A 19,496-nucleotide genomic window follows, 5' to 3' on the forward strand; every position below is an offset into this window, starting at 1 on the left:
TACTTGTGATTTTTCCCGCGCATAAAAATATTGCATAATGATTCCAATAGATTTTAATGGTAAAACGTACATCACACTCGCATGCAAAGTGTAGCACTCAGGCGGAAATTATAAGTCATAATCGAAATCAGCTGACAAAGACGGGGATTTCATGGGGGAAAGGCACGCATGCGCAGAAGACAAAACACACAGCGTCCACTGCGACGCGTCACTTGTTGCTATGCAAATCCCGGTAGGAGGATCCGGGGAAAGAACCGACACCTCCGGTCACAGCTGTCCCTGCCCCGGGCAGAGTGGAGTCACACGGCGAGCAGCAGCCCGGCCTCCGCTAGGCTTGTGTACAGCGGCCACAGGAAGTGAAGACCGAAAAGAAGCCATTGCCTGCTGACACATTAGTGGTGCGGCTGTGCCTACATGATCCCGGCCGCCCGTCCTGACTGACAGCTGAGATGATGCTGCCCGCTCTGCTGGGCCTCGTAGTACTGCTGTACCTACCGCAGGTAACTTACCGGCAGAGGAGGGCTGGGACTACCGGGTGGCAGGAAGGAGGGGGAGTTCTGGATCCCTGCTGGCATGTGTCATCCCCTATGGGAGGTGTGCTGGAATTTGTAGTTCCACAATAAGATCTTTCCACGATGACAGATGATTACAAACGACGTCGCTAGTAGTAAAGTAATTAATACCTGCAATCGTTGGGTAATTGTATGGGGCAAAAAATCCTGTTTTACCGAAAAAACTAAAAAAAACCCAAACTATCAGGCACAAAGATGACTGCAGCGGCGCGACTGGAGAGTGGCCGTGGCCCCCGCAGCGGCGGCACTGGAGAGCGGCCGTGGCCCCGCTGCGTGTCAGTCCGTAGAATACAATGCCAGGCAGTTATTCCTCCTCAGAAATTAGGCTAAATTGAAAGCAAAACTGTTGTTTTGGTTCCCCAAGTGCTTCCTAGCGACCAACAAGACCCAACTGAGAAGAACTCCTCTTTACCCAGAACTGGGGAAGGGTATCCTTTGGAGGGTGAGGGTGGGGGTGGGGGGGTGCAGTCACAGGCGGGTGAGGAGGTGCAGGGAGTGCGTGGCACAGTGCCTAGAGGGTGAGGAGGAGCGGGGGGTGCATGGCACAGTCCCCCTGGCGGGTGAGGAGGAGCGGGGGGTGCATGGCACAGTCCCCCTGGCGGGTGAGGAGGAGCGGGGGGGGGGGGGGGGGGCGGCGCGTGGCACAGTCCCCTGGCGGGTGAGGAGGAGCGGGGGGGGGGGGGGCGGTGCGTGGCACAGTCCCCTGGCGGGTGAGGAGGAGCGGGGGGGGGGGGGGGGGGGGCGGTGCGTGGCACAGTCCCCTGGCGGGTGAGGAGGGGGGGGGGGGGGCGGTGCGTGGCACAGTCCCCTGGCGGGTGAGGAGGGGGGGGGGGGGGCGGTGCGTGGCACAGTCCCCTGGCGGGTGAGGAGGAGCGGGGGGGGGGGGGGCGGTGCGTGGCACAGTCCCCTGGCGGGTGAGGAGGAGCGGGGGGGGGGGCGGTGCGTGGCACAGTCCCCTGGCGGGTGAGGAGGAGCGGGGGGGGGGCGGTGCGTGGCACAGTCCCCTGGCGGGTGAGGAGGAGCGGGGGGGGGGGGCGGTGCGTGGCACAGTCCCCTGGCGGGGGGGGGGGGGGGCGGCGCGTGGCACAGTCCCCTGGCGGGTGAGGAGGAGCGGGGGGGGGGGGCGGTGCGTGGCACAGTCCCCTGGCGGGTGAGGAGGAGCGGGGGGGGGGGGGGGGGGCGGTGCGTGGCACAGTCCCCTGGCGGGTGAGGAGGGGGGGGGGGGCGGTGCGTGGCACAGTCCCCTGGCGGGTGAGGAGGGGGGGGGGGCGGTGCGTGGCACAGTCCCCTGGCGGGTGAGGAGGAGCGGGGGGGGGGGCGGTGCGTGGCACAGTCCCCTGGCGGGTGAGGAGGAGCGGGGGGGGGGGGCGGTGCGTGGCACAGTCCCCTGGCGGGTGAGGAGGAGCGGGGGGGGGGCGGTGCGTGGCACAGTCCCCTGGCGGGTGAGGAGGAGCGGGGGGGGGGCGGTGCGTGGCACAGTCCCCTGGCGGGGGGGGGGGGGGGCGGTGCGTGGCACAGTCCCCTGGCGGGTGAGGAGGAGCGGGGGGGGGGGGGCGTGGCACAGTCCCCTGGCGGGTGAGGAGGAGCGGGGGGGGGGGGCGGTGCGTGGCACAGTCCCCTGGCGGGTGAGGAGGAGCGGGGGGGGGGGGGCGGTGCGTGGCACAGTCCCCTGGCGGGTGAGGAGGAGCGGGGGGGGGGGGGGCGGTGCGTGGCACAGTCCCCTGGCGGGTGAGGAGGAGCGGGGGGGGGGCGGTGCGTGGCACAGTCCCCTGGCGGGTGAGGAGGAGCGGGGGGGGGGGCGGTGCGTGGCACAGTCCCCTGGCGGGTGAGGAGGAGCGGGGGGGGGGCGGTGCGTGGCACAGTCCCCTGGCGGGTGAGGAGGAGCGGGGGGGGGGCGGTGCGTGGCACAGTCCCCTGGCGGGTGAGGAGGAGCGGGGGGGCGGTGCGTGGCACAGTCCCCTGGTGGGTGAGGAGGAGCGGGGGGGGCGGTGCGTGGCACAGTCCCCTGGTGGGTGAGGAGGAGCGGGGGGGGCGGTGCGTGGCACAGTCCCCTGGTGGGTGAGGAGGAGCGGGGGGGGCGGTGCGTGGCACAGTCCCCTGGTGGGTGAGGAGGAGCGGGGGGGGCGGTGCGTGGCACAGTCCCCTGGTGGGTGAGGAGGAGCGGGGGGGCGGTGCGTGGCACAGTCCCCTGGTGGGTGAGGAGGAGCGGGGGGGGGCGGTGCGTGGCACAGTCCCCTGGTGGGTGAGGAGGAGCGGGGGGGGGGCGGTGCGTGGCACAGTCCCCTGGTGGGTGAGGAGGAGCGGGGGGGGGGGGCGGTGCGTGGCACAGTCCCCTGGCGGGGGGGGGGGGGGGCGGTGCGTGGCACAGTCCCCTGGCGGGGGGGGGGGGGGCGGTGCGTGGCACAGTCCCCTGGCGGGTGAGGAGGAGCGGGGGGGGGGGGCGGTGCATGGCACAGTCCCCTGGCGGGTGAGGAGGAGCGGGGGGGGGGGGCGGTGCATGGCACAGTCCCCTGGCGGGTGAGGAGGAGCGGGGGGGGGGGGCGGTGCGTGGCACAGTCCCCTGGCGGGTGAGGAGGAGCGGGGGGGGCGGTGCGTGGCACAGTCCCCTGGTGGGTGAGGAGGAGCGGGGGGGGGCGGTGCGTGGCACAGTCCCCTGGCGGGGGGGGGGGCGGTGCGTGGCACAGTCCCCTGGCGGGGGGGGGGGGGCGGTGCGTGGCACAGTCCCCTGGCGGGTGAGGAGGAGCGGGGGGGGGGGCGGTGCATGGCACAGTCCCCTGGCGGGTGAGGAGGAGCGGGGGGGGGCGGTGCGTGGCACAGTCCCCTGGCGGGTGAGGAGGAGCGGGGGGGGGGGCGGTGCATGGCACAGTCCCCTGGCGGGTGAGGAGGAGCGGGGGGGGGCGGTGCGTGGCACAGTCCCCTGGCGGGTGAGGAGGAGCGGGGGGGGGGGCGGTGCGTGGCACAGTCCCCTGGCGGGTGAGGAGGAGCGGGGGGGGCGGTGCGTGGCACAGTCCCCTGGTGGGTGAGGAGGAGCGGGGGGGGGGGGCGGTGCGTGGCACAGTCCCCTGGTGGGTGAGGAGGAGCGGGGGGGGGGGGCGGTGCGTGGCACAGTCCCCTGGTGGGTGAGGAGGAGCGGGGGGGGGGCGGTGCGTGGCACAGTCCCCTGGTGGGTGAGGAGGAGCGGGGGGGGGGCGGTGCGTGGCACAGTCCCCTGGTGGGTGAGGAGGAACGGGGGGGGGGGGGCGGTGCGTGGCACAGTCCCCTGGTGGGTGAGGAGGAACGGGGGGGGGGCGGTGCGTGGCACAGTCCCCTGGTGGGTGAGGAGGAGCGGGGGGGGCGGTGCGTGGCACAGTCCCCTGGTGGGTGAGGAGGAGCGGGGGGGGGGGCGGTGCGTGGCACAGTCCCCTGGTGGGTGAGGAGGAGCGGGGGGGTGCGGTGCGTGGCACAGTCCCCTGGTGGGTGAGGAGGAGCGGGGGGGGGGGGTGCGTGGCACAGTCCCCTGGTGGGTGAGGAGGAGCAGGGGGGGCGGTGCGTGGCACAGTCCCCTGGTGGGTGAGGAGGAGCGGGGGGGGCGGTGCGTGGCACAGTCCCCTGGTGGGTGAGGAGGGGCGGGGGGGGCGGTGCGTGGCACAGTCCCCTGGTGGGTGAGGAGGAGCGGGGGGGGCGGTGCGTGGCACAGTCCCCTGGTGGGTGAGGAGGAGCGGGGGGGGGGGGGGCGGTGCGTGGCACAGTCCCCTGGTGGGTGAGGAGGAGCGGGGGGGGGGGGGCGGTGCGTGGCACAGTCCCCTGGTGGGTGAGGAGGAGCGGGGGGGGCGGTGCGTGGCACAGTCCCCTGGTGGGTGAGGAGGAGCGGGGGGGGGGGCGGTGCGTGGCACAGTCCCCTGGTGGGTGAGGAGGAGCGGGGGGGGGGGCGTGGCACAGTCCCCTGGTGGGTGAGGAGGAGCGGGAGGGGGGGGGGGCGTGGCACAGTCCCCTGGCGGGTGAGGGGGAGCGGGAGGGGGGGGGTGCGTGGCACAGTCCCCTGGCGGGTGAGGAGGAGCGGGGGGGGGGGGTGCGTGGCACAGTCCCTTGGCGGGTGAGGAGGAGCGGGGGGGGGGGGTGGCACAGTCCCCTGGCGGGTGAGGAGGAGCCGGGGGGGGGGGTGGCACAGTCCCCTGGCGGGTGAGGAGGAGCAGGGGGGTGCGGTGGCACAGTCCCCTGGCGGGTGTGGAGGAGCGGGGGGGTGCGTGGCACAGTCCCCTGGCGGGTGAGGAGGAGCGGGGGGGTGCGTGGCACAGTCCCCTGGCGGGTGAGGAGGAGCGGGGGGGTGCGTGGCACAGTCCCCTGGCGGGTGAGGAGGAGCGGGGGGGTGCGTGGCACAGTCCCCTGGCGGGTGAGGAGGAGCGGGGGGTGCGTGGCACAGTCCCCTAGAGGGTCAGGAGGAGGGGGGTGCGTGGCACAGTCCCCTAGAGGGTCAGGAGGAGGGGGGTGCGTGGCACAGTCCCCTAGAGGGTCAGGAGGAGGGGGCTGCGGGGCACAGTCCCTAGAGGGTCAGGAGGAGGGGAGTGCGTGGCACAGTTCCTAGAGGGTCAGGAGGAGGAGCGTGTGTGGCACAGTCCCAATAGGTTCAGGAGGAGGGGGGCGCATGGCACAGTCCCTTAGGAGAAGAAGGAAGGGGGCGCGTGGCACAGTCCCTTAGGGGTGAGGAGGAAGGGGGCGCGTGGCACAGACGCAAGAGCTGATATGAATCTGCCGTCAGGGGGTTGGGGGGGGGGCCTTGGGTTTGGTTTATATAAAAGGACTTGTATTAGACTCTAAATGTATCCCCTTTCCATAGGTTAGGGGGTAACTTTATGATCAGTGCGGGTCTGAATATTGTAGGCCCCATTATCCTGAGAACAGGGGTCCCGGCGATCCCCACATGAATGGAGCGGGGGACCAACATGTGCCATTTAAATGGCAGTGCCACAGATTGCCAAGTGTAAACACTTTTATGGGCGGCAAACCATCCGGTGTCCAAGACTTAAAGGGATGGAAACTTTGTGAGACGGAGACTAAAGAGGTCTTCATCTCCTCTTCTCCCTTGGGCCGCCTTCACACGGGCGCTAAAATCACGTGAGATTTGTGTGTTTTGAGATGCACAAATCTCACAGCAATATGAACCCCATTCATTTGGAGGGGGTCGTGCACATGAGTGATGTTTTCCCACATCGCACCGTTCTATCTAGCTGCAGGGTCTCACAGCGCCATTGTTTTCCATGGGCCGGTGTGTGAGGTGCACGCGAGTGCGATTGAGAGGGGTAGCCATTGAAAACAATGGGAGAAGCTCCGTGATCCTCAGCCGCCGTGGAGGATTGCTTCTTTCCTGAAGTGATTCAAGGCTGTTTTGACATGCAAATGCCTCGGATCTTCAGGGATTTCACATGGTGGGCGGCGCGATATGGGGGCGGGATTCATGGCTGATATCACGCTAGCCAACATGTTATATCCCTGAGGATGCTAGGCTTTTTTGTGCCAAAATCGCCTCACATCACTTCAGAGAAGAAGCAATCCTCCGGCGGCCGGGGATCACGGAGCTTCTCCCATTGTTTTCAATGGCAACGTTGTGCCAGTCCCATGATGAGCGAAAAAATAGCTCGTATATGACCCCATTCAAAATGTTGGGGTTAGTATTTGTGCGTCTCACAACACACATCCCACGCAATTTTCTCGTCTGTGTGAAAGCGCCCTTAGGTTGCTGTGGTATTCCGCCGCACTGCTCACATGAGGATTTTTGGTGCAGAATTTTCCACGTCTTTCAGTGCATCTTGCGGAAATATTCCACTCGCCTGAAGGCAGTTTTGTGGTGCCGCCGGTTTCTGTCCATGTGCCATCTGGATGGAACAGCGCAGGTTTTACAGAAGGCAATGTGAAGCCGGCGTAGAGAGTTGCTGACGCCAAGTCTGATGAGAAGCTAGATTGTGGACCCCCAAGGGACTTGTACCAGGGGATTCTGCGTGTAGCACTGTGCAACGTGTTGGCGTATTTCTCCTTCAGCCTATTGCACCGTGATGTGCCCAGAACCCCGCGATTCCGTAGGCAAATCCTCATATCCAATTCCCAACATACATCCGAATTTGAAATCCATGTGCAAAAATAATCTGCATTGTATAGGCGCCGGTGCCCATTGTAAGTTACAGAACGCAGAAGTGGTGTGGGCTCCATGCTAAAATTCCACTGTGTGAACATAACTTTATGCTGTAGATGGTTTGCTGTAGAGAATCCCCTGTGTTTGTGCTTCATGTCAACACACCCTAAAGTGCCCCTCTACTAGAGCGCTCCCTGCTGGCAGGAAAGTGCTGAGTACATAAGCGGCCGGACTGCTGAGAAGGTTACAGGAGCCGTGGGAAACCTGCAAATAACACTACAATCATTTGTAAGTGCTGCAGTAGTTGCAGGACGTCATCTATGTATCTCCCGTGTGCCGGCTTGTAGCGATTAGGGAGGTATCTTAGCAGATCCCCTGGTTAATCACTTGGGGTTATTACAAGTGCACCATCTGTATTACACTAAGAAGCTTTTCTCTTGACAACAAACTAATGGAAGGACAGAGGGGGAGGGAGGGTTGTAATTAATGCAGTGTCAGAATTAACAAGTCCGGGTGTCAGGAGTCATCAGTCCCCAGATTATATACTGGCGCTACTTTCCCTCGTAATCCTCTATTTAAATTGCTTTTTCAAGTGTCGTCCATTTTTTTTCTATCAAGATTGCAGGAAACGTTCGCGTCCTGCTGGACCGCAGCATCCGATTCACAGGAAGGAACCTTAGTGTCGGGGATTCGTTGGTTTTCACTTTTAAAGAAATGGTAATATTTCCCAGATCAGCGGCCAGTTGTGCGCCCCCAACGCTAGTGATGAGTGTGAGGGTCGGGGAGAGTTGTGTCCAACAACGGGAACTCGGCATCTGAATCTCATAGCTATTATCATCTTTTGTATGTAGATGCTTGAAGAGGTATTTGATTTTCTAGGGATTTTCCAGTGAAGATGTCCGCTCTTTCCAAATGTAGCCATACTGCTTGATTTAATACATGGTCATTGAATTTGTCAGAGCGAGTCCGTCTTGGGTCAGGCTCACAGGACCGTATGCATAAAGCGTTTGCGTGTATTTCACAGACGCAGTCATGCTGGTCTTCCTGGTTCATTTGTTTAAATTAAAACGCCGCCCATACACACCCATAGAGAACAATGGGCTTTCTTGCACGTAATACGCAGCGAAATAGAACATGCTGTGTTCTTTTTCGTACACGTATGACACACAATGAATATTCGCAATTGTGAATGGATCAATGAAAATCAATGTACTTTTTAAAAAATTCTTTATATATCACCATCATTTCACATATAAGCCAATGAGTTATCTTCTGGATTTAGCATTTTACAGAATATTGACTAAAACCACATAACAGTGATAAGATTTTCTTATATCACAACGATACCCACAACATTCAATTGAACGTACAACTGTCCTAACTTTTCTTGTATCCTGTGCTTAATCTATATTACCTTCTGCATAACACTACAAAATGGGGAAAAGAATAACACCCCCATTTAATCAACTGTGGACCTGGTGTCCCAACTTTGCAGTATATAATCCTCTTCCTAACAGACGAGACACACTAGGGAAACAAACCTAGATAGAAGGTTAAAAAAAAAAAGGAAGGGGGGGGGGGGGAATCAAGCCTTAGGGATTGAGCAGGGATCTGTATTCCTCCGAATCCTGGAACAGTATCCAATGGTACCAAGTTCTCCAAAACTTCTCCTGTGTACCTCTCAATGAAGCTATAAGGTCCTCCATCTCCATAATCCAGTTAAGGCTGCCTGCAGACGGCCGGGTCGGATCCGGCTGCAAGAATTCTCGCAGCGGGACCCGACCCGAGCGTCTGCAGAGAGCAGCGCGGGCACTCACCTCTCCTGCGGCCCTGGCCCTTTCATGTGCCAGCTGCCGGGCAGCCGGCGCATGTGCAGAGCGGGGCTGGCAGCCGGTGAGTGACGTTGCAGAGCCCCGCACAGAATTGGAGCACACCGCGATTTGTTTGCCGCCCGAGATGTCGCGCGGCCAAATTGCAGCCGTCTGCATAGGGTTGCGTTTGTTAACGCTTCCAGGGCAGCTTCCAGGGGCGGAAATTCCGCGGGAAATCCTTCCGCGGAATTTCCACCTGTCTGCAGGTGGCCTAACTGTTTTAAGCCACATAGCCACCATGGGTGGGGCCGTTTGTCTCCAAAGTCTAGGGATGCAAGATCTCGCCGTACCCACCAAGAAGCCCACCGCTGATTTTTTTAAAATTTTTTTTGTATGAAGATAAGGGAATATCACCGAGATGCAGGAGCAAGAAAGCTGGTGTTTTTGGTAATGGGTGATGCGTAAACTTAGAAGCAATCCGCCAAACCTTCGACCAAAAACTGGTCAGCTCTGGACACTCCCGGAAAATGTGCAGCAAGGTCCCCAGATTCTGCTCCGCATCTCCAGCACAGAGGAGGAGACCGAGGGGAATATCTTGTGTAAACGGTAGGGCACCCTGTACCATCTAGAAAGGACCTTATATCCCGATTTCTGTATTTTGCTGGATGTGAAAGAGAAGTGTGTGATAGTGAATATTTTCTCCCTTTCCTCAGGAGTCAATGTGATCCCGAGATCTTCTTCCCATCTCTGTATGTATCCTGGCACTGAGTTTTCGGGTTGTGTGTTGAGTATGTTATACACTCTGGATAGGGTATGCCTGGAAGGACCCTCTCCACCACGTATAGATTCAAATTGCTTTTTTGGTCTTGCAAATGTGCTGGGTCTAAGAAGTGACAAGAGAAAGGGCCTTAGTTGGATTATTTGCCACAGTGAGATCGGGTTTGGTTTGGTCAGTTCCCTTAGCATGTCTACTGATAGCAATTGGCCCTCTTGAAGAAAGTGTTCTGCTCGAAATCTACCACCTAAAGTCCAGTTACGGAAAGCTCTGTTCTCATTACCCGGTGGGAATGCCGTATTGCCCAGGATTAGAAAAATGGGGGATGGCTTAGGGGAAATATCTGCCCTAGTGCTTACTTTGTTAACCGTACGCAGCGTCGGGCTGATTGTAGGGTGTTTCATAAAATCCGCTGATGCTTGACCCTCTGTCCACTGGAGGGCTGCCAGTGGCATTGGTACGAATGTTTGTTCTATAGCGACCCACAGCTTGAGGTCGGCGTGTCTATGCCAATCTACTATCCGTACTAAATGTGCCGCCTGCTAGTATCTCAAAAAGTTCGGGAGCCCCATGACCCCCTCCTTTTTTGGCTTGGACGGGGTGTTCCTCGCTACTCGGGATGGCTTATGTGCCCAAATAAATGTAATCATGAGAGAGTGTAATTGTTGGAAGAATTGTCTCAGAACCTGGATGGGTAGGGCCTGGAACAAGTATAACACTCTAGGGAGTATATTTATTTTCATGATGGCTCCTCTACCGAACCATGAGAAAGTACCTTTGTTTCAGGCATTTAGGTCCTGTCTAATCTTATTTAGAAGTATGGGGAAATTGGTGGAATATAAGTTTTTCGACGTTTGGTGTAAGGTTAATGCCTAAGTAGTGAATATGATCTCTTGCCCATGAAGATGGGAAGGCATCTTTAAGTCTGTTTACTGTAGATGCCGACAGTGTTGTTAGCGATACTCGCTCATGTATAACAACACCGCAGCGAGCATCACTGGGATGAGTGTTGGGCATTGTTTGCCCGACAGCTCGTCCAATCTAAATGGGGCATAAGATGCAGACCCTTAGAGGTATTAGCCATAGTTTCTTTTGCTTTGTTTCGCTCAGCATGCCTTAATTCTAGGAATTTTTAGAGTTTACATGTAGTAACATGTCAACAACCTCTGATATGCAGATGACAACACCCTGCTCACAGAAAGTGAAAGGGACCTGGAATACCTTATCCAACGAGTGCCAAAGGAAAGTGAACGCATGTGACTGTATCTCAACAGCAAGAAAACGAAAGTCATGACCACGGTAGGCAACGGTACAGTAAACATAAAAATTAACAACAAAGAAGTCGAGTCGGCCCAAGATTTCCTCTTCCTTGGATCCAAAATGGATTGCAGCGGGCAATCTGGACCTGAGATCAAGAGACGGATTACACTTGGTAGGAATGCAATGCAAGGAATGGAAAAGATCTGGAGAAGCAAGATGTTTAGCATTACAACAAAAACCAGACTGGTCGATGCAATCATCTTTCCCATAATGACGTATGTTGAACGCTCAGAAAAACAGAGAAAAGGAAAATTGCTGCATTTGAACTATGGTGCTGCAGGAGAATGCTACAGATACCTTGGACCGCCATGACAACGAACAAGATGGTGTTAGATCACGTCAAACTGAAAATATCACTAGAGGGCAAAATCGTCAAACAGCGACTTTTTTTTTTTTTTGGCCACGTGATGCACGCTGACTCACTGGAAACAGTACTGATACTTGGCAAAGTCTGTGGAAAGAGAAGATCAGGACAACAAAGATGGCTATATACAATCAAGGCCACCACGAACATGTCAATCGTGGAATTGAAAGAAGCCATGAAAGACAGAAATGCGTGGAGAACCTTGATCCATGGAGTGAGCAAAGGTCGGAATGCAACTGATATAATGCAATTATATAATCATTGTTCGTTGTCACATTAGCCGACTATTGGTTTGTGAAGTTCCACTAAAATTCAGGTTGCCAGGTCAACTGTGAGTTACGTGATCACAAAGTGGAGGTGAGAGGGACATACCATGCCTAAACCAAGAATTGGACGACCCAAAATGTTAACCAGACAAACAGCTATCCACTATCTAGGAGCATACTGAGAATCTGTAAGCGAGTGGAAACCAAGTCGCTGTTGGCACAGTGAACGGGATATATGGGTTATGCCGCTGCATATGGACTGTCCATCATAAAGCCCAATGCATCGATGTTGTTGGACAGTTGAGCAATGAAAGAACGTTCTATAGAATGACTAATCACACTACTTCATACGTAAATCGGATGGACGTACTTGGGTGTGAAGGATACCTGGGAAACCTTACCGGTGTATGTTGTGCCAACTGTTTAGTACGGTACGGCGGAGGTTCTGTTATGGTTTGGGGATGTTTTACATGGCATGGTCTCAGTCTGCTGGTTGTATTGGCGAAAACCATGAACCTGGAGTTGTACCCTGGCATTCTAGACAATAAAGTGCTGGCAAATGCTTGGCAATACTCTGGGAATGGTCAGCAATGCTTCCAACAAGACAACGCACCTTGTCACAAATCTAGTGCCTATTTAAGTTGGTTTGAGGTTATGGATATTCCACGATTGGACTGGACTACACAGAATCCCAACCTGAACCCGACTGAACATCTTTGGCACAAACTGGAATGTCATGTTAGGAGATATCAACAGAATTCCTTCTTTGAAAGGACACGCTAATTGTTTGCAGGATGAATGGAAGGAAATACGTATCAGACGTTAGTAGGAGGCATACTATGGAGAGTATCCAATGTCATTAGGGCCTAAGGAGGCCACACTAAGTATTAGCATATGGAAATAAATACTACTATTGAGTCTTGCTCAGGTTTCCAGTTGCTTCTGGTAAGATGGGGTATTTTGTACAGATTTCTTATAAGGTGCTCAAAGGCTGCTATAGGCTTATACTGGACTACTGTGTGTCTCAGGTTTTAGGCCGCCTGCAGACGGGACCCGAACCGAGCCCCTGCAGGGACCAGCGCGGCACTCGCCTGCTCTCCAGCTCTGTGATGTGCCGGCTGCCACCCAGCCAGCACAGGCGCAGAGCGGAGCCAGCAACCAGGGAGTGACATTTCTGTGCGAGGCTCTGCGAGCCCCGCACAGAAATAGAGCATGCCGCGATTTGTTTTCCGCACAAGATTCCGCATGGACAAATCGCTTCCGTCTGCATAGAATTGCGTTTTCTAACGCAATCCTATGGCAGCTTTCACGGGTGGAAATTCTGCGGGAAATCCCCCCGCGCAATTTCCGCCCGTGTGCCGGGGGCCTTAAATAGATATTTTTATTCACTTCATGCGATATAGTTTATAGGGGGAATATACAGGGGTTTATAGGGGGAGGCAACAAATGGGTGCCTGCAGGTGTAAAATACTCTGTGCTGCTGTGATGGTCTGTACACACAACTAAAGGCTCAGTTACACTGAAAGATAATTGATCAAACGACAGTTTTGAGCGATCATCTTTGCATAACTGTAAGTAGCTAATTAGCTACTTAAGAGTTAATGCAGGCGGAGCGGGATACCGCTATGAGAACTTCGAGAACAAAGCAGCTGTTTTGTATATGCAAACAGCTGCATTGTTCTTGGAGCTTTCAGCTGGTGTCCAGCTGAGAACTGCCAGCGGGATACCAACTGAAAGAATACTATCAGCACCGCCCATGAGAAAATCAGTGTGCAGCCCTAATAGTCACTGGTGATTTCTAGCTTGCTAGAAATCACTGTTGAACGAATAGTGCACGAAAACTGTATGATGGCCGCGCGTTTTAGACGCAACGGTTATCGCTCATTCACATCGGTGTCAGAGGATGTCTGGAGCCTCCATTACTGATTTCTGTAAAAATCACGGACAAAATAGCCCTGCATGCTCTTAGAATACAGAGTTGTGCCAAACCCAATGTATTGTAGTCAATGAGCTTCATTTGGGTTTGGCATGTGCCAGGTCCACAATTGCCATTGTTTGGCTCCAGCACAGAGCTGAACAATGGAACTGTCAGTGTGAATGAGCCCGGAGCTGTATTCATATACCCTTCAATTTTGCAGTGTTTTTTTTCGCAATGGATTTGCATGCAGCATAATAACCTTATAATACAATATGTGAAGTAATGAATGTTTTATATACACTATATGATACAATATATAACAGAGCTCGGCTGTACAAATCACACCCTTTATAGCAGGTGGTATAGTCCCAGGTATGGAACTTGCATTGCTACCTTTTATTGTGTAAGTTCGTTAATAATTATATTGTCAGTTGAACACTATAGTTGGGTTTCTAACGGCCCCTCATTCTGGCGAAGTGTGGGGGTCCCTTCCAATTGAATGCAAATTGAAGGAGTGAAATCTGCACCAAACTCTGCAGCAAAGCGTGAAGGCATCCTAAGGGCTTAGTCACTTAGTCCGGCACCTTAGGCCTCACATCTTCCCTATACATTTCCTAGATCTGTACACTTGCCTGTTTACTTCATATGGGAAACATGTCACTTCTCCCCCTGTACTAATAACTACATACGCAATGTAAGTAGTCTGCTGCTGCTTCTCCCTTTTGTTTGTTTTGCTATGAAAATACTTCACCGAAAGTCTCAGGATTTGTATTTGCATTGCCAGCGTGAGAACATTAGGGAAATCTACTGTATATTTGCTTAATATCAAACCAAGCTGTATTTATCTTACAGGCACATGCAACGCAAGGAATTCTGCATGCAGTTGGCGATGGAGTGTCCAATTCTGCTAAAGATTATTGCATCACGTACAATTCTTCATGGACAACACTCCCAACATCTTACACCGGTGCTGTGAGTAATTGCACTACATGTATGTTTGTCTATCCCGGGAAATCACATTACTCAGAAAATGTCGCCTCTATTTCCACACGGTATGGTAGGAATGATTCCTTTTGAGGAGTTTCCGCTGCACGGTTCAGCAGAACTGACACATCATATTTCTTGCACAACGTGGATTATGATTAGATAACCTCATCTCAGGGAGCATATTTCATGGCATTGTAAAACTGGATGCTTTACCAGTGTACACAATAAAATAAAAGGATGTACTTTGTCCCAAAGCAGTTGTGCGTACTACTTGCCCATGTGTTATATCTTGCCCAGATAGTGTCTTACTGTTTTCCCATAAAGCCAAATAGCACCAACCTAGAGTGTATATACAATGAGCAACATATTGAGCTGGGAGTGTGTTGTACATTCCCCAGAAAGCTAAACTGTGTCAACTTACAGAAATCTAGCGCTTAGGCCAGTTTCACATCTGCATCAGGACCTCTGGTTGGAGGTTCCGTTTCAGATGCGGGGAAAATACCAGAAGAAAAAGCACTACATGCAGCGTTTTTTCTTCTGGCCAAAAGCTAGGCAAAAAGTGGGTGGACCCCATTAGGCTAAGAAAACAAAGAAAAGAGCAGCAAGGCCTCCAGCCCTGATGGTGGAGTGAGTATTGTCCACTGCCTTTGTTACTGCTCTTATTACAGATAGACTAGTAATTTGGTCACTATCGACGACCAGGGATTTAGCTAGCTTTCTGTGGAGCAGTTTTAGATCAGGACTATGATTATGTTTATTACAGTCCAGGCTAGGGTATAATGGTTTTGCCCTCTCTCAAAAAACTCAGAGTATGGGAGTAGACTACCAACAAAGGACACGATCATTCCTGGGGACATTACCATCTGGTCCCCTGGATTAAGATCTCCATTACCCTTGTTTGGACTTAAGTCCCGAATCTATACTGACCAAGCAAACCACCTCAGTGCTTGGTAGTTTATTTTCATTGGAAGTCATTTGCATCTCAAACCATAAATTGGCCTCTGAAATTCCATAGGGAGATCACCAAGTCCCTAATAATATCTAATAATATTTTCGTATCTTTGACCAACCAGTTCCTGAAGAGGTTGTGGGTCCAACCGAAATGCATCGAACTATACAAATCACATCTTACTAAATTTGAAGAACTACACAAATCACGCTTTATTAACCCCTTCATGACATGGCCTATTTTGAGCTTAAGGACGCAACAATTTTTGGCGGATTTTCTTCTCCGTATATCAAAAGTCATAACTTTTTTATTTTTCCGTCGACGCAGCCGTATGAGGGCTTGTTTTTTGCGTGGCGAACTGTAGTTTTTATCGGTGCCACTTTTCGGTACATAGACTATATTGTAAAACTTTTTATTTTTTTTTTTTGATAGCAGGGAGAGAAAACGCATCAATTCTGCCATAGATTTTTTAAATTTTTTTTTTTACAGCGTTAATCATGCAGCATAAATGAGACATTCCATTTTTTCTGCGGGTCGGTACGGTTACAACGATACCAAAATTCTTACTTTTTTTTAGGTTTTCCCACTTTTCTGCAATAAAAACCCTTTTTCTTGGAAATCTTTTTTTTTTTTTCTAAAGCGCTGCATTCAAAGTCCTGTAACTTTCTTATTTTTTGATGTACGGCACTCTATGAGGGCTTATTTTTGCGAGACAAGCTGTAGATTTTATTGGTACCATTTTGGGGTACATATGGCTTTTTTGATCACTTTTATTGCTTTTATTTATTTATTGTTTTTTATTGTTTTTTTTTTTAGGGGTTTTTTTTTTTTTCCGTGCACAGTCAAAAGCACGTGCAACTTATTGTACGCATCGTTACGGACGCGACAATACCAAATATGTGGGATTTTAATTTTTTTTTTTTACCCTTTTTTTATGCTAATCTGAGAAAAAGCATAAAAAAATGTGGTTTTTTTTTACTCTTTTTTTTTTACATTTTTTTTAATTCATTTTTTTAATCTTTGTTTTTTTTACACTATTTGAGTCCCTCTGAGGGACTTTAATCACTGCCCTGATGATCGCTGTTATAAGGCATGGCAGAGCTACTGCTCTCCCATGCCTTATCGCTTATACAGCGATCCTAGGCATAGGCAATACAGGACGCCAGTGTCTGGCGTCCTGTTGCCATGGTGACAGGCCAGGCTCTCGCGATGACATCGCGAGTTCCGGCCGGAGACACAGAGGGAGCCGCGCTCCCTCTGTGAACTCTTTCCCTGCCGCGATCTACTTAGATCGCGGCAGGGAAGGGGTTAACAGCAGGGGCACAACTCCGATGCCCCCCCGCTGTAGCAGCGGGACGCCGGCTGTGACTGACAGCCGGCTCCTTCTGCGGGATAGCACGAGATCATATGTGATCCCGTGCTATCTCCAGGACGTAAGTTTACGCCCTGTTGCGGGAAGTACCAGGCTGCCAGGACGTAAACTTACGCCCTGCAGCGGGAAGGGGTTAAATCTGAATTATATGTGAACCATCATATAGGAACCAGTGGACCCCCAGCCATTTGAGTCCACTAAGACTTCAAACATCAGAATAGAATATCCACATTTAGGCTAACAAGTTATAAGTCTTGCATTTAATAAATAAGTTTTCAAGACTATCTCCCTACGCTTCTTCATAGTCTGCTCCAAGTAAAACGAATATTGTATAACTTGGGCCGAACATAGAAGCTTACTACTTCTTTCTTCTTTTGTTCACTGAGGGGACTTTCTGATCTGAGCATTATAGAGACAGTAACTGTGTCAGATATCCAAGACCAGTTGTCAGAATACCCCAACCACAATTACTATTGGTGTTGTCTTGTCCTTCTTTAATCACTGCTTCTTTGTCCAAAGGCCCAATGTTTTTAGTATATTGACAATAAAAATTGTTTTTAGAGACTCTCTGTGAATAGGGCTTAATAATTTAGTTCCCTCTGCCTCAGTGAATTTGGGGCCATATAGTGACCACACACTAGGTGGTGACTCGGGGCCATATAGTGACCACACACTAGGTGGTGACTCGGGGCCATATAGTGACCACACACTAGGTGGTGACTCGGGGCCATATAGTGACCACACACTAGGTGGTGACTCGGGGCCATATAGTGACCACACACTAGGTGGTGACTCGGGGCCATATAGTGACCACACACTAGGTGGTGACTCGGGGCCATATAGTGACCACACACTAGGTGGTGACTCGGGGCCATATAGTGACCACACACTAGGTGGTGGCTCGGGGCCATATAGTGACCACACACTAGGTGGTGGCTCGGGGCCATATAGTGACCACACACTAGGTGGTGACTCGGGGCCATATAGTGACCACACACTAGGTGGTGACTCGGGGCCATATAGTGACCACACACTAGGTGGTGACTCGGGGCCATATAGTGACCACACACTAGGTGGTGACTCGGGGCCATATAGTGACCACACACTAGATGGTGACTCGGGGCCATATAGTGACCACACACTGGATGGTGACTCGGGGCCATATAGTGACCACACACTGGATGGTGACTCGGGGCCATATAGTGACCACACACTGGATGGTGACTCGGGGCCATATAGGGACCACACACTGGATGGTGACTCGGGGCCATATAGGGACCACACACTGGATGGTGACTCGGGGCCATATAGGGACCACACACTGGATGGTGACTCGGGGCCATATAGGGACCACACACTGGATGGTGACTCGGGGCCATATAGGGACCACACACTGGATGGTGACTCGGGGCCATATAGGGACCACACACTGGATGGTGACTCGGGGCCATATAGGGACCACACACTGGATGGTGACTCGGGGCCATATAGGGACCACACACTGGATGGTGACTCGGGGCCATATAGGGACCACACACTGGATGGTGACTCGGGGCCATATAGGGACCACACACTGGATGGTGACTCGGGGCCATATAGGGACCACACACTGGATGGTGACTCGGGGCCATATAGGGACCACACACTGGATGGTGACTCGGGGCCATATAGGGACCACACACTGGATGGTGACTCGGGGCCATATAGGGACCACACACTGGATGGTGACTCGGGGCCATATAGGGACCACACACTGGATGGTGACTCGGGGCCATATAGGGACCACACACTGTCAAACCCAGACATTGCCTTGCTTTGCATATACTGAACCACACAGGACATAAATATTGACCTATTCTGTCGGCGTACAGCTAACAGTGTTTCATAATAAAAACATTGATCACCTAATAATTTAGTGAACTTGAAAATCCAGGTGAGTGACTTGCGGTCCAGGGTTACAGTATCACATTGCATGCATGTGTAATATATTATAATTGTGTGTGTGATAGCTCTATCTACCATACACTCACATATTTATCATATGTATAATTATGCATTCATTGTGTGTGATAGACATTTATATATAATTAAGTGTGTGATAGATATATAAAACACACACATTTCTAGCTATAGATATATAACATAAATACATACACGCCAATATATACATGCATGCAGTGGATAGCCGGTGCCAGTGAACATTTGAAATATACAATACAAATATAAAACCTCCAACTTGTAACTATTTTTTTTACCATTGAAATGCAACATGAATAAAGTGAAAGTTTTTTTTTTTATTAACGTTTAACATAGCCATGTAGGACGCAGAACCTCAGCTAGAAGTGACAGCACAAGTTTTTATGGCTCAACCACTTGTATTGAATTCTAAGCCAAGAAGTATAATGAAGCATATAGATGTACCAAAAAGTGCCCACCATATCGGAGCAATACTCTAAAATTGGTTTATTTAGCAGCCACCAGCTTCTCCATCCTGCACATCCTGACAAATCTCTTGTATTTTCAAAAATGGGGCCCAGTGAGACCACCGGTGCCCAGAAATATCCTGCCAAAATGGGGCGCAGTGAGACCGGTGCCCAGGAATACCCTGCCAAAATGGGGCGCAGTCAGACCACTCGTGCCCAGGAATACCCTGCCAAAATAGGGCATAGTGAGACTACTGGTGCCCAGGAATACCCTGCCAAAATAGGGCATAGTGAGACTACCGGTGCCCAGGAATACCCTGCCAAAATGGGGCACAGTGAGACCGGTACCCAGGAATACCCTGCCAAAATGGGGCGCAGTCAGACCACTCGTGCCCATGACTACCCTGCCAAAATAGGGCATAGTGAGACTACTGGTGCCCAGGAATACCCTGCCAAAATAGGGCATAGTGAGACTACCGGTGCCCAGGAATACCCTGCCAAAATGGGGCGCAGTGAGACCACCGGTGCCCAGGAATACCCTGTCAAAATGGGGCGCAGTGAGACCACCCATGCCCAGGAATACCCTGCCAAAATGGGGCGCAGTGAGACCACCGGTGCCCAGGAATACCCTGCTGA

At 52.9% G+C, this 19,496-nt stretch overlaps 1 protein-coding gene across 1 annotated transcript in view; it reads left to right on the forward strand.

Moving 5' to 3' along the window:
• Positions 1-217: 217 nt before the first annotated feature.
• The window catches only part of SPPL2A (signal peptide peptidase like 2A), a 55,005-nt gene continuing 35,726 nt past the window's right edge, over positions 218-19,496 (forward strand). Inside the window, exons 1-2 of the mRNA XM_066592642.1 lie at positions 218-500; positions 13,982-14,101. Of these exons, the coding sequence (XP_066448739.1) occupies positions 450-500; positions 13,982-14,101 (171 nt within the window). The 5' untranslated portion in view covers positions 218-449. The remainder of the gene's footprint in view (positions 501-13,981; positions 14,102-19,496) is intronic.

Source organism: Eleutherodactylus coqui, chromosome 2, assembly GCF_035609145.1.
Source record: "Eleutherodactylus coqui strain aEleCoq1 chromosome 2, aEleCoq1.hap1, whole genome shotgun sequence".
NCBI classification, from domain to species: domain Eukaryota; kingdom Metazoa; phylum Chordata; class Amphibia; order Anura; family Eleutherodactylidae; genus Eleutherodactylus; species Eleutherodactylus coqui.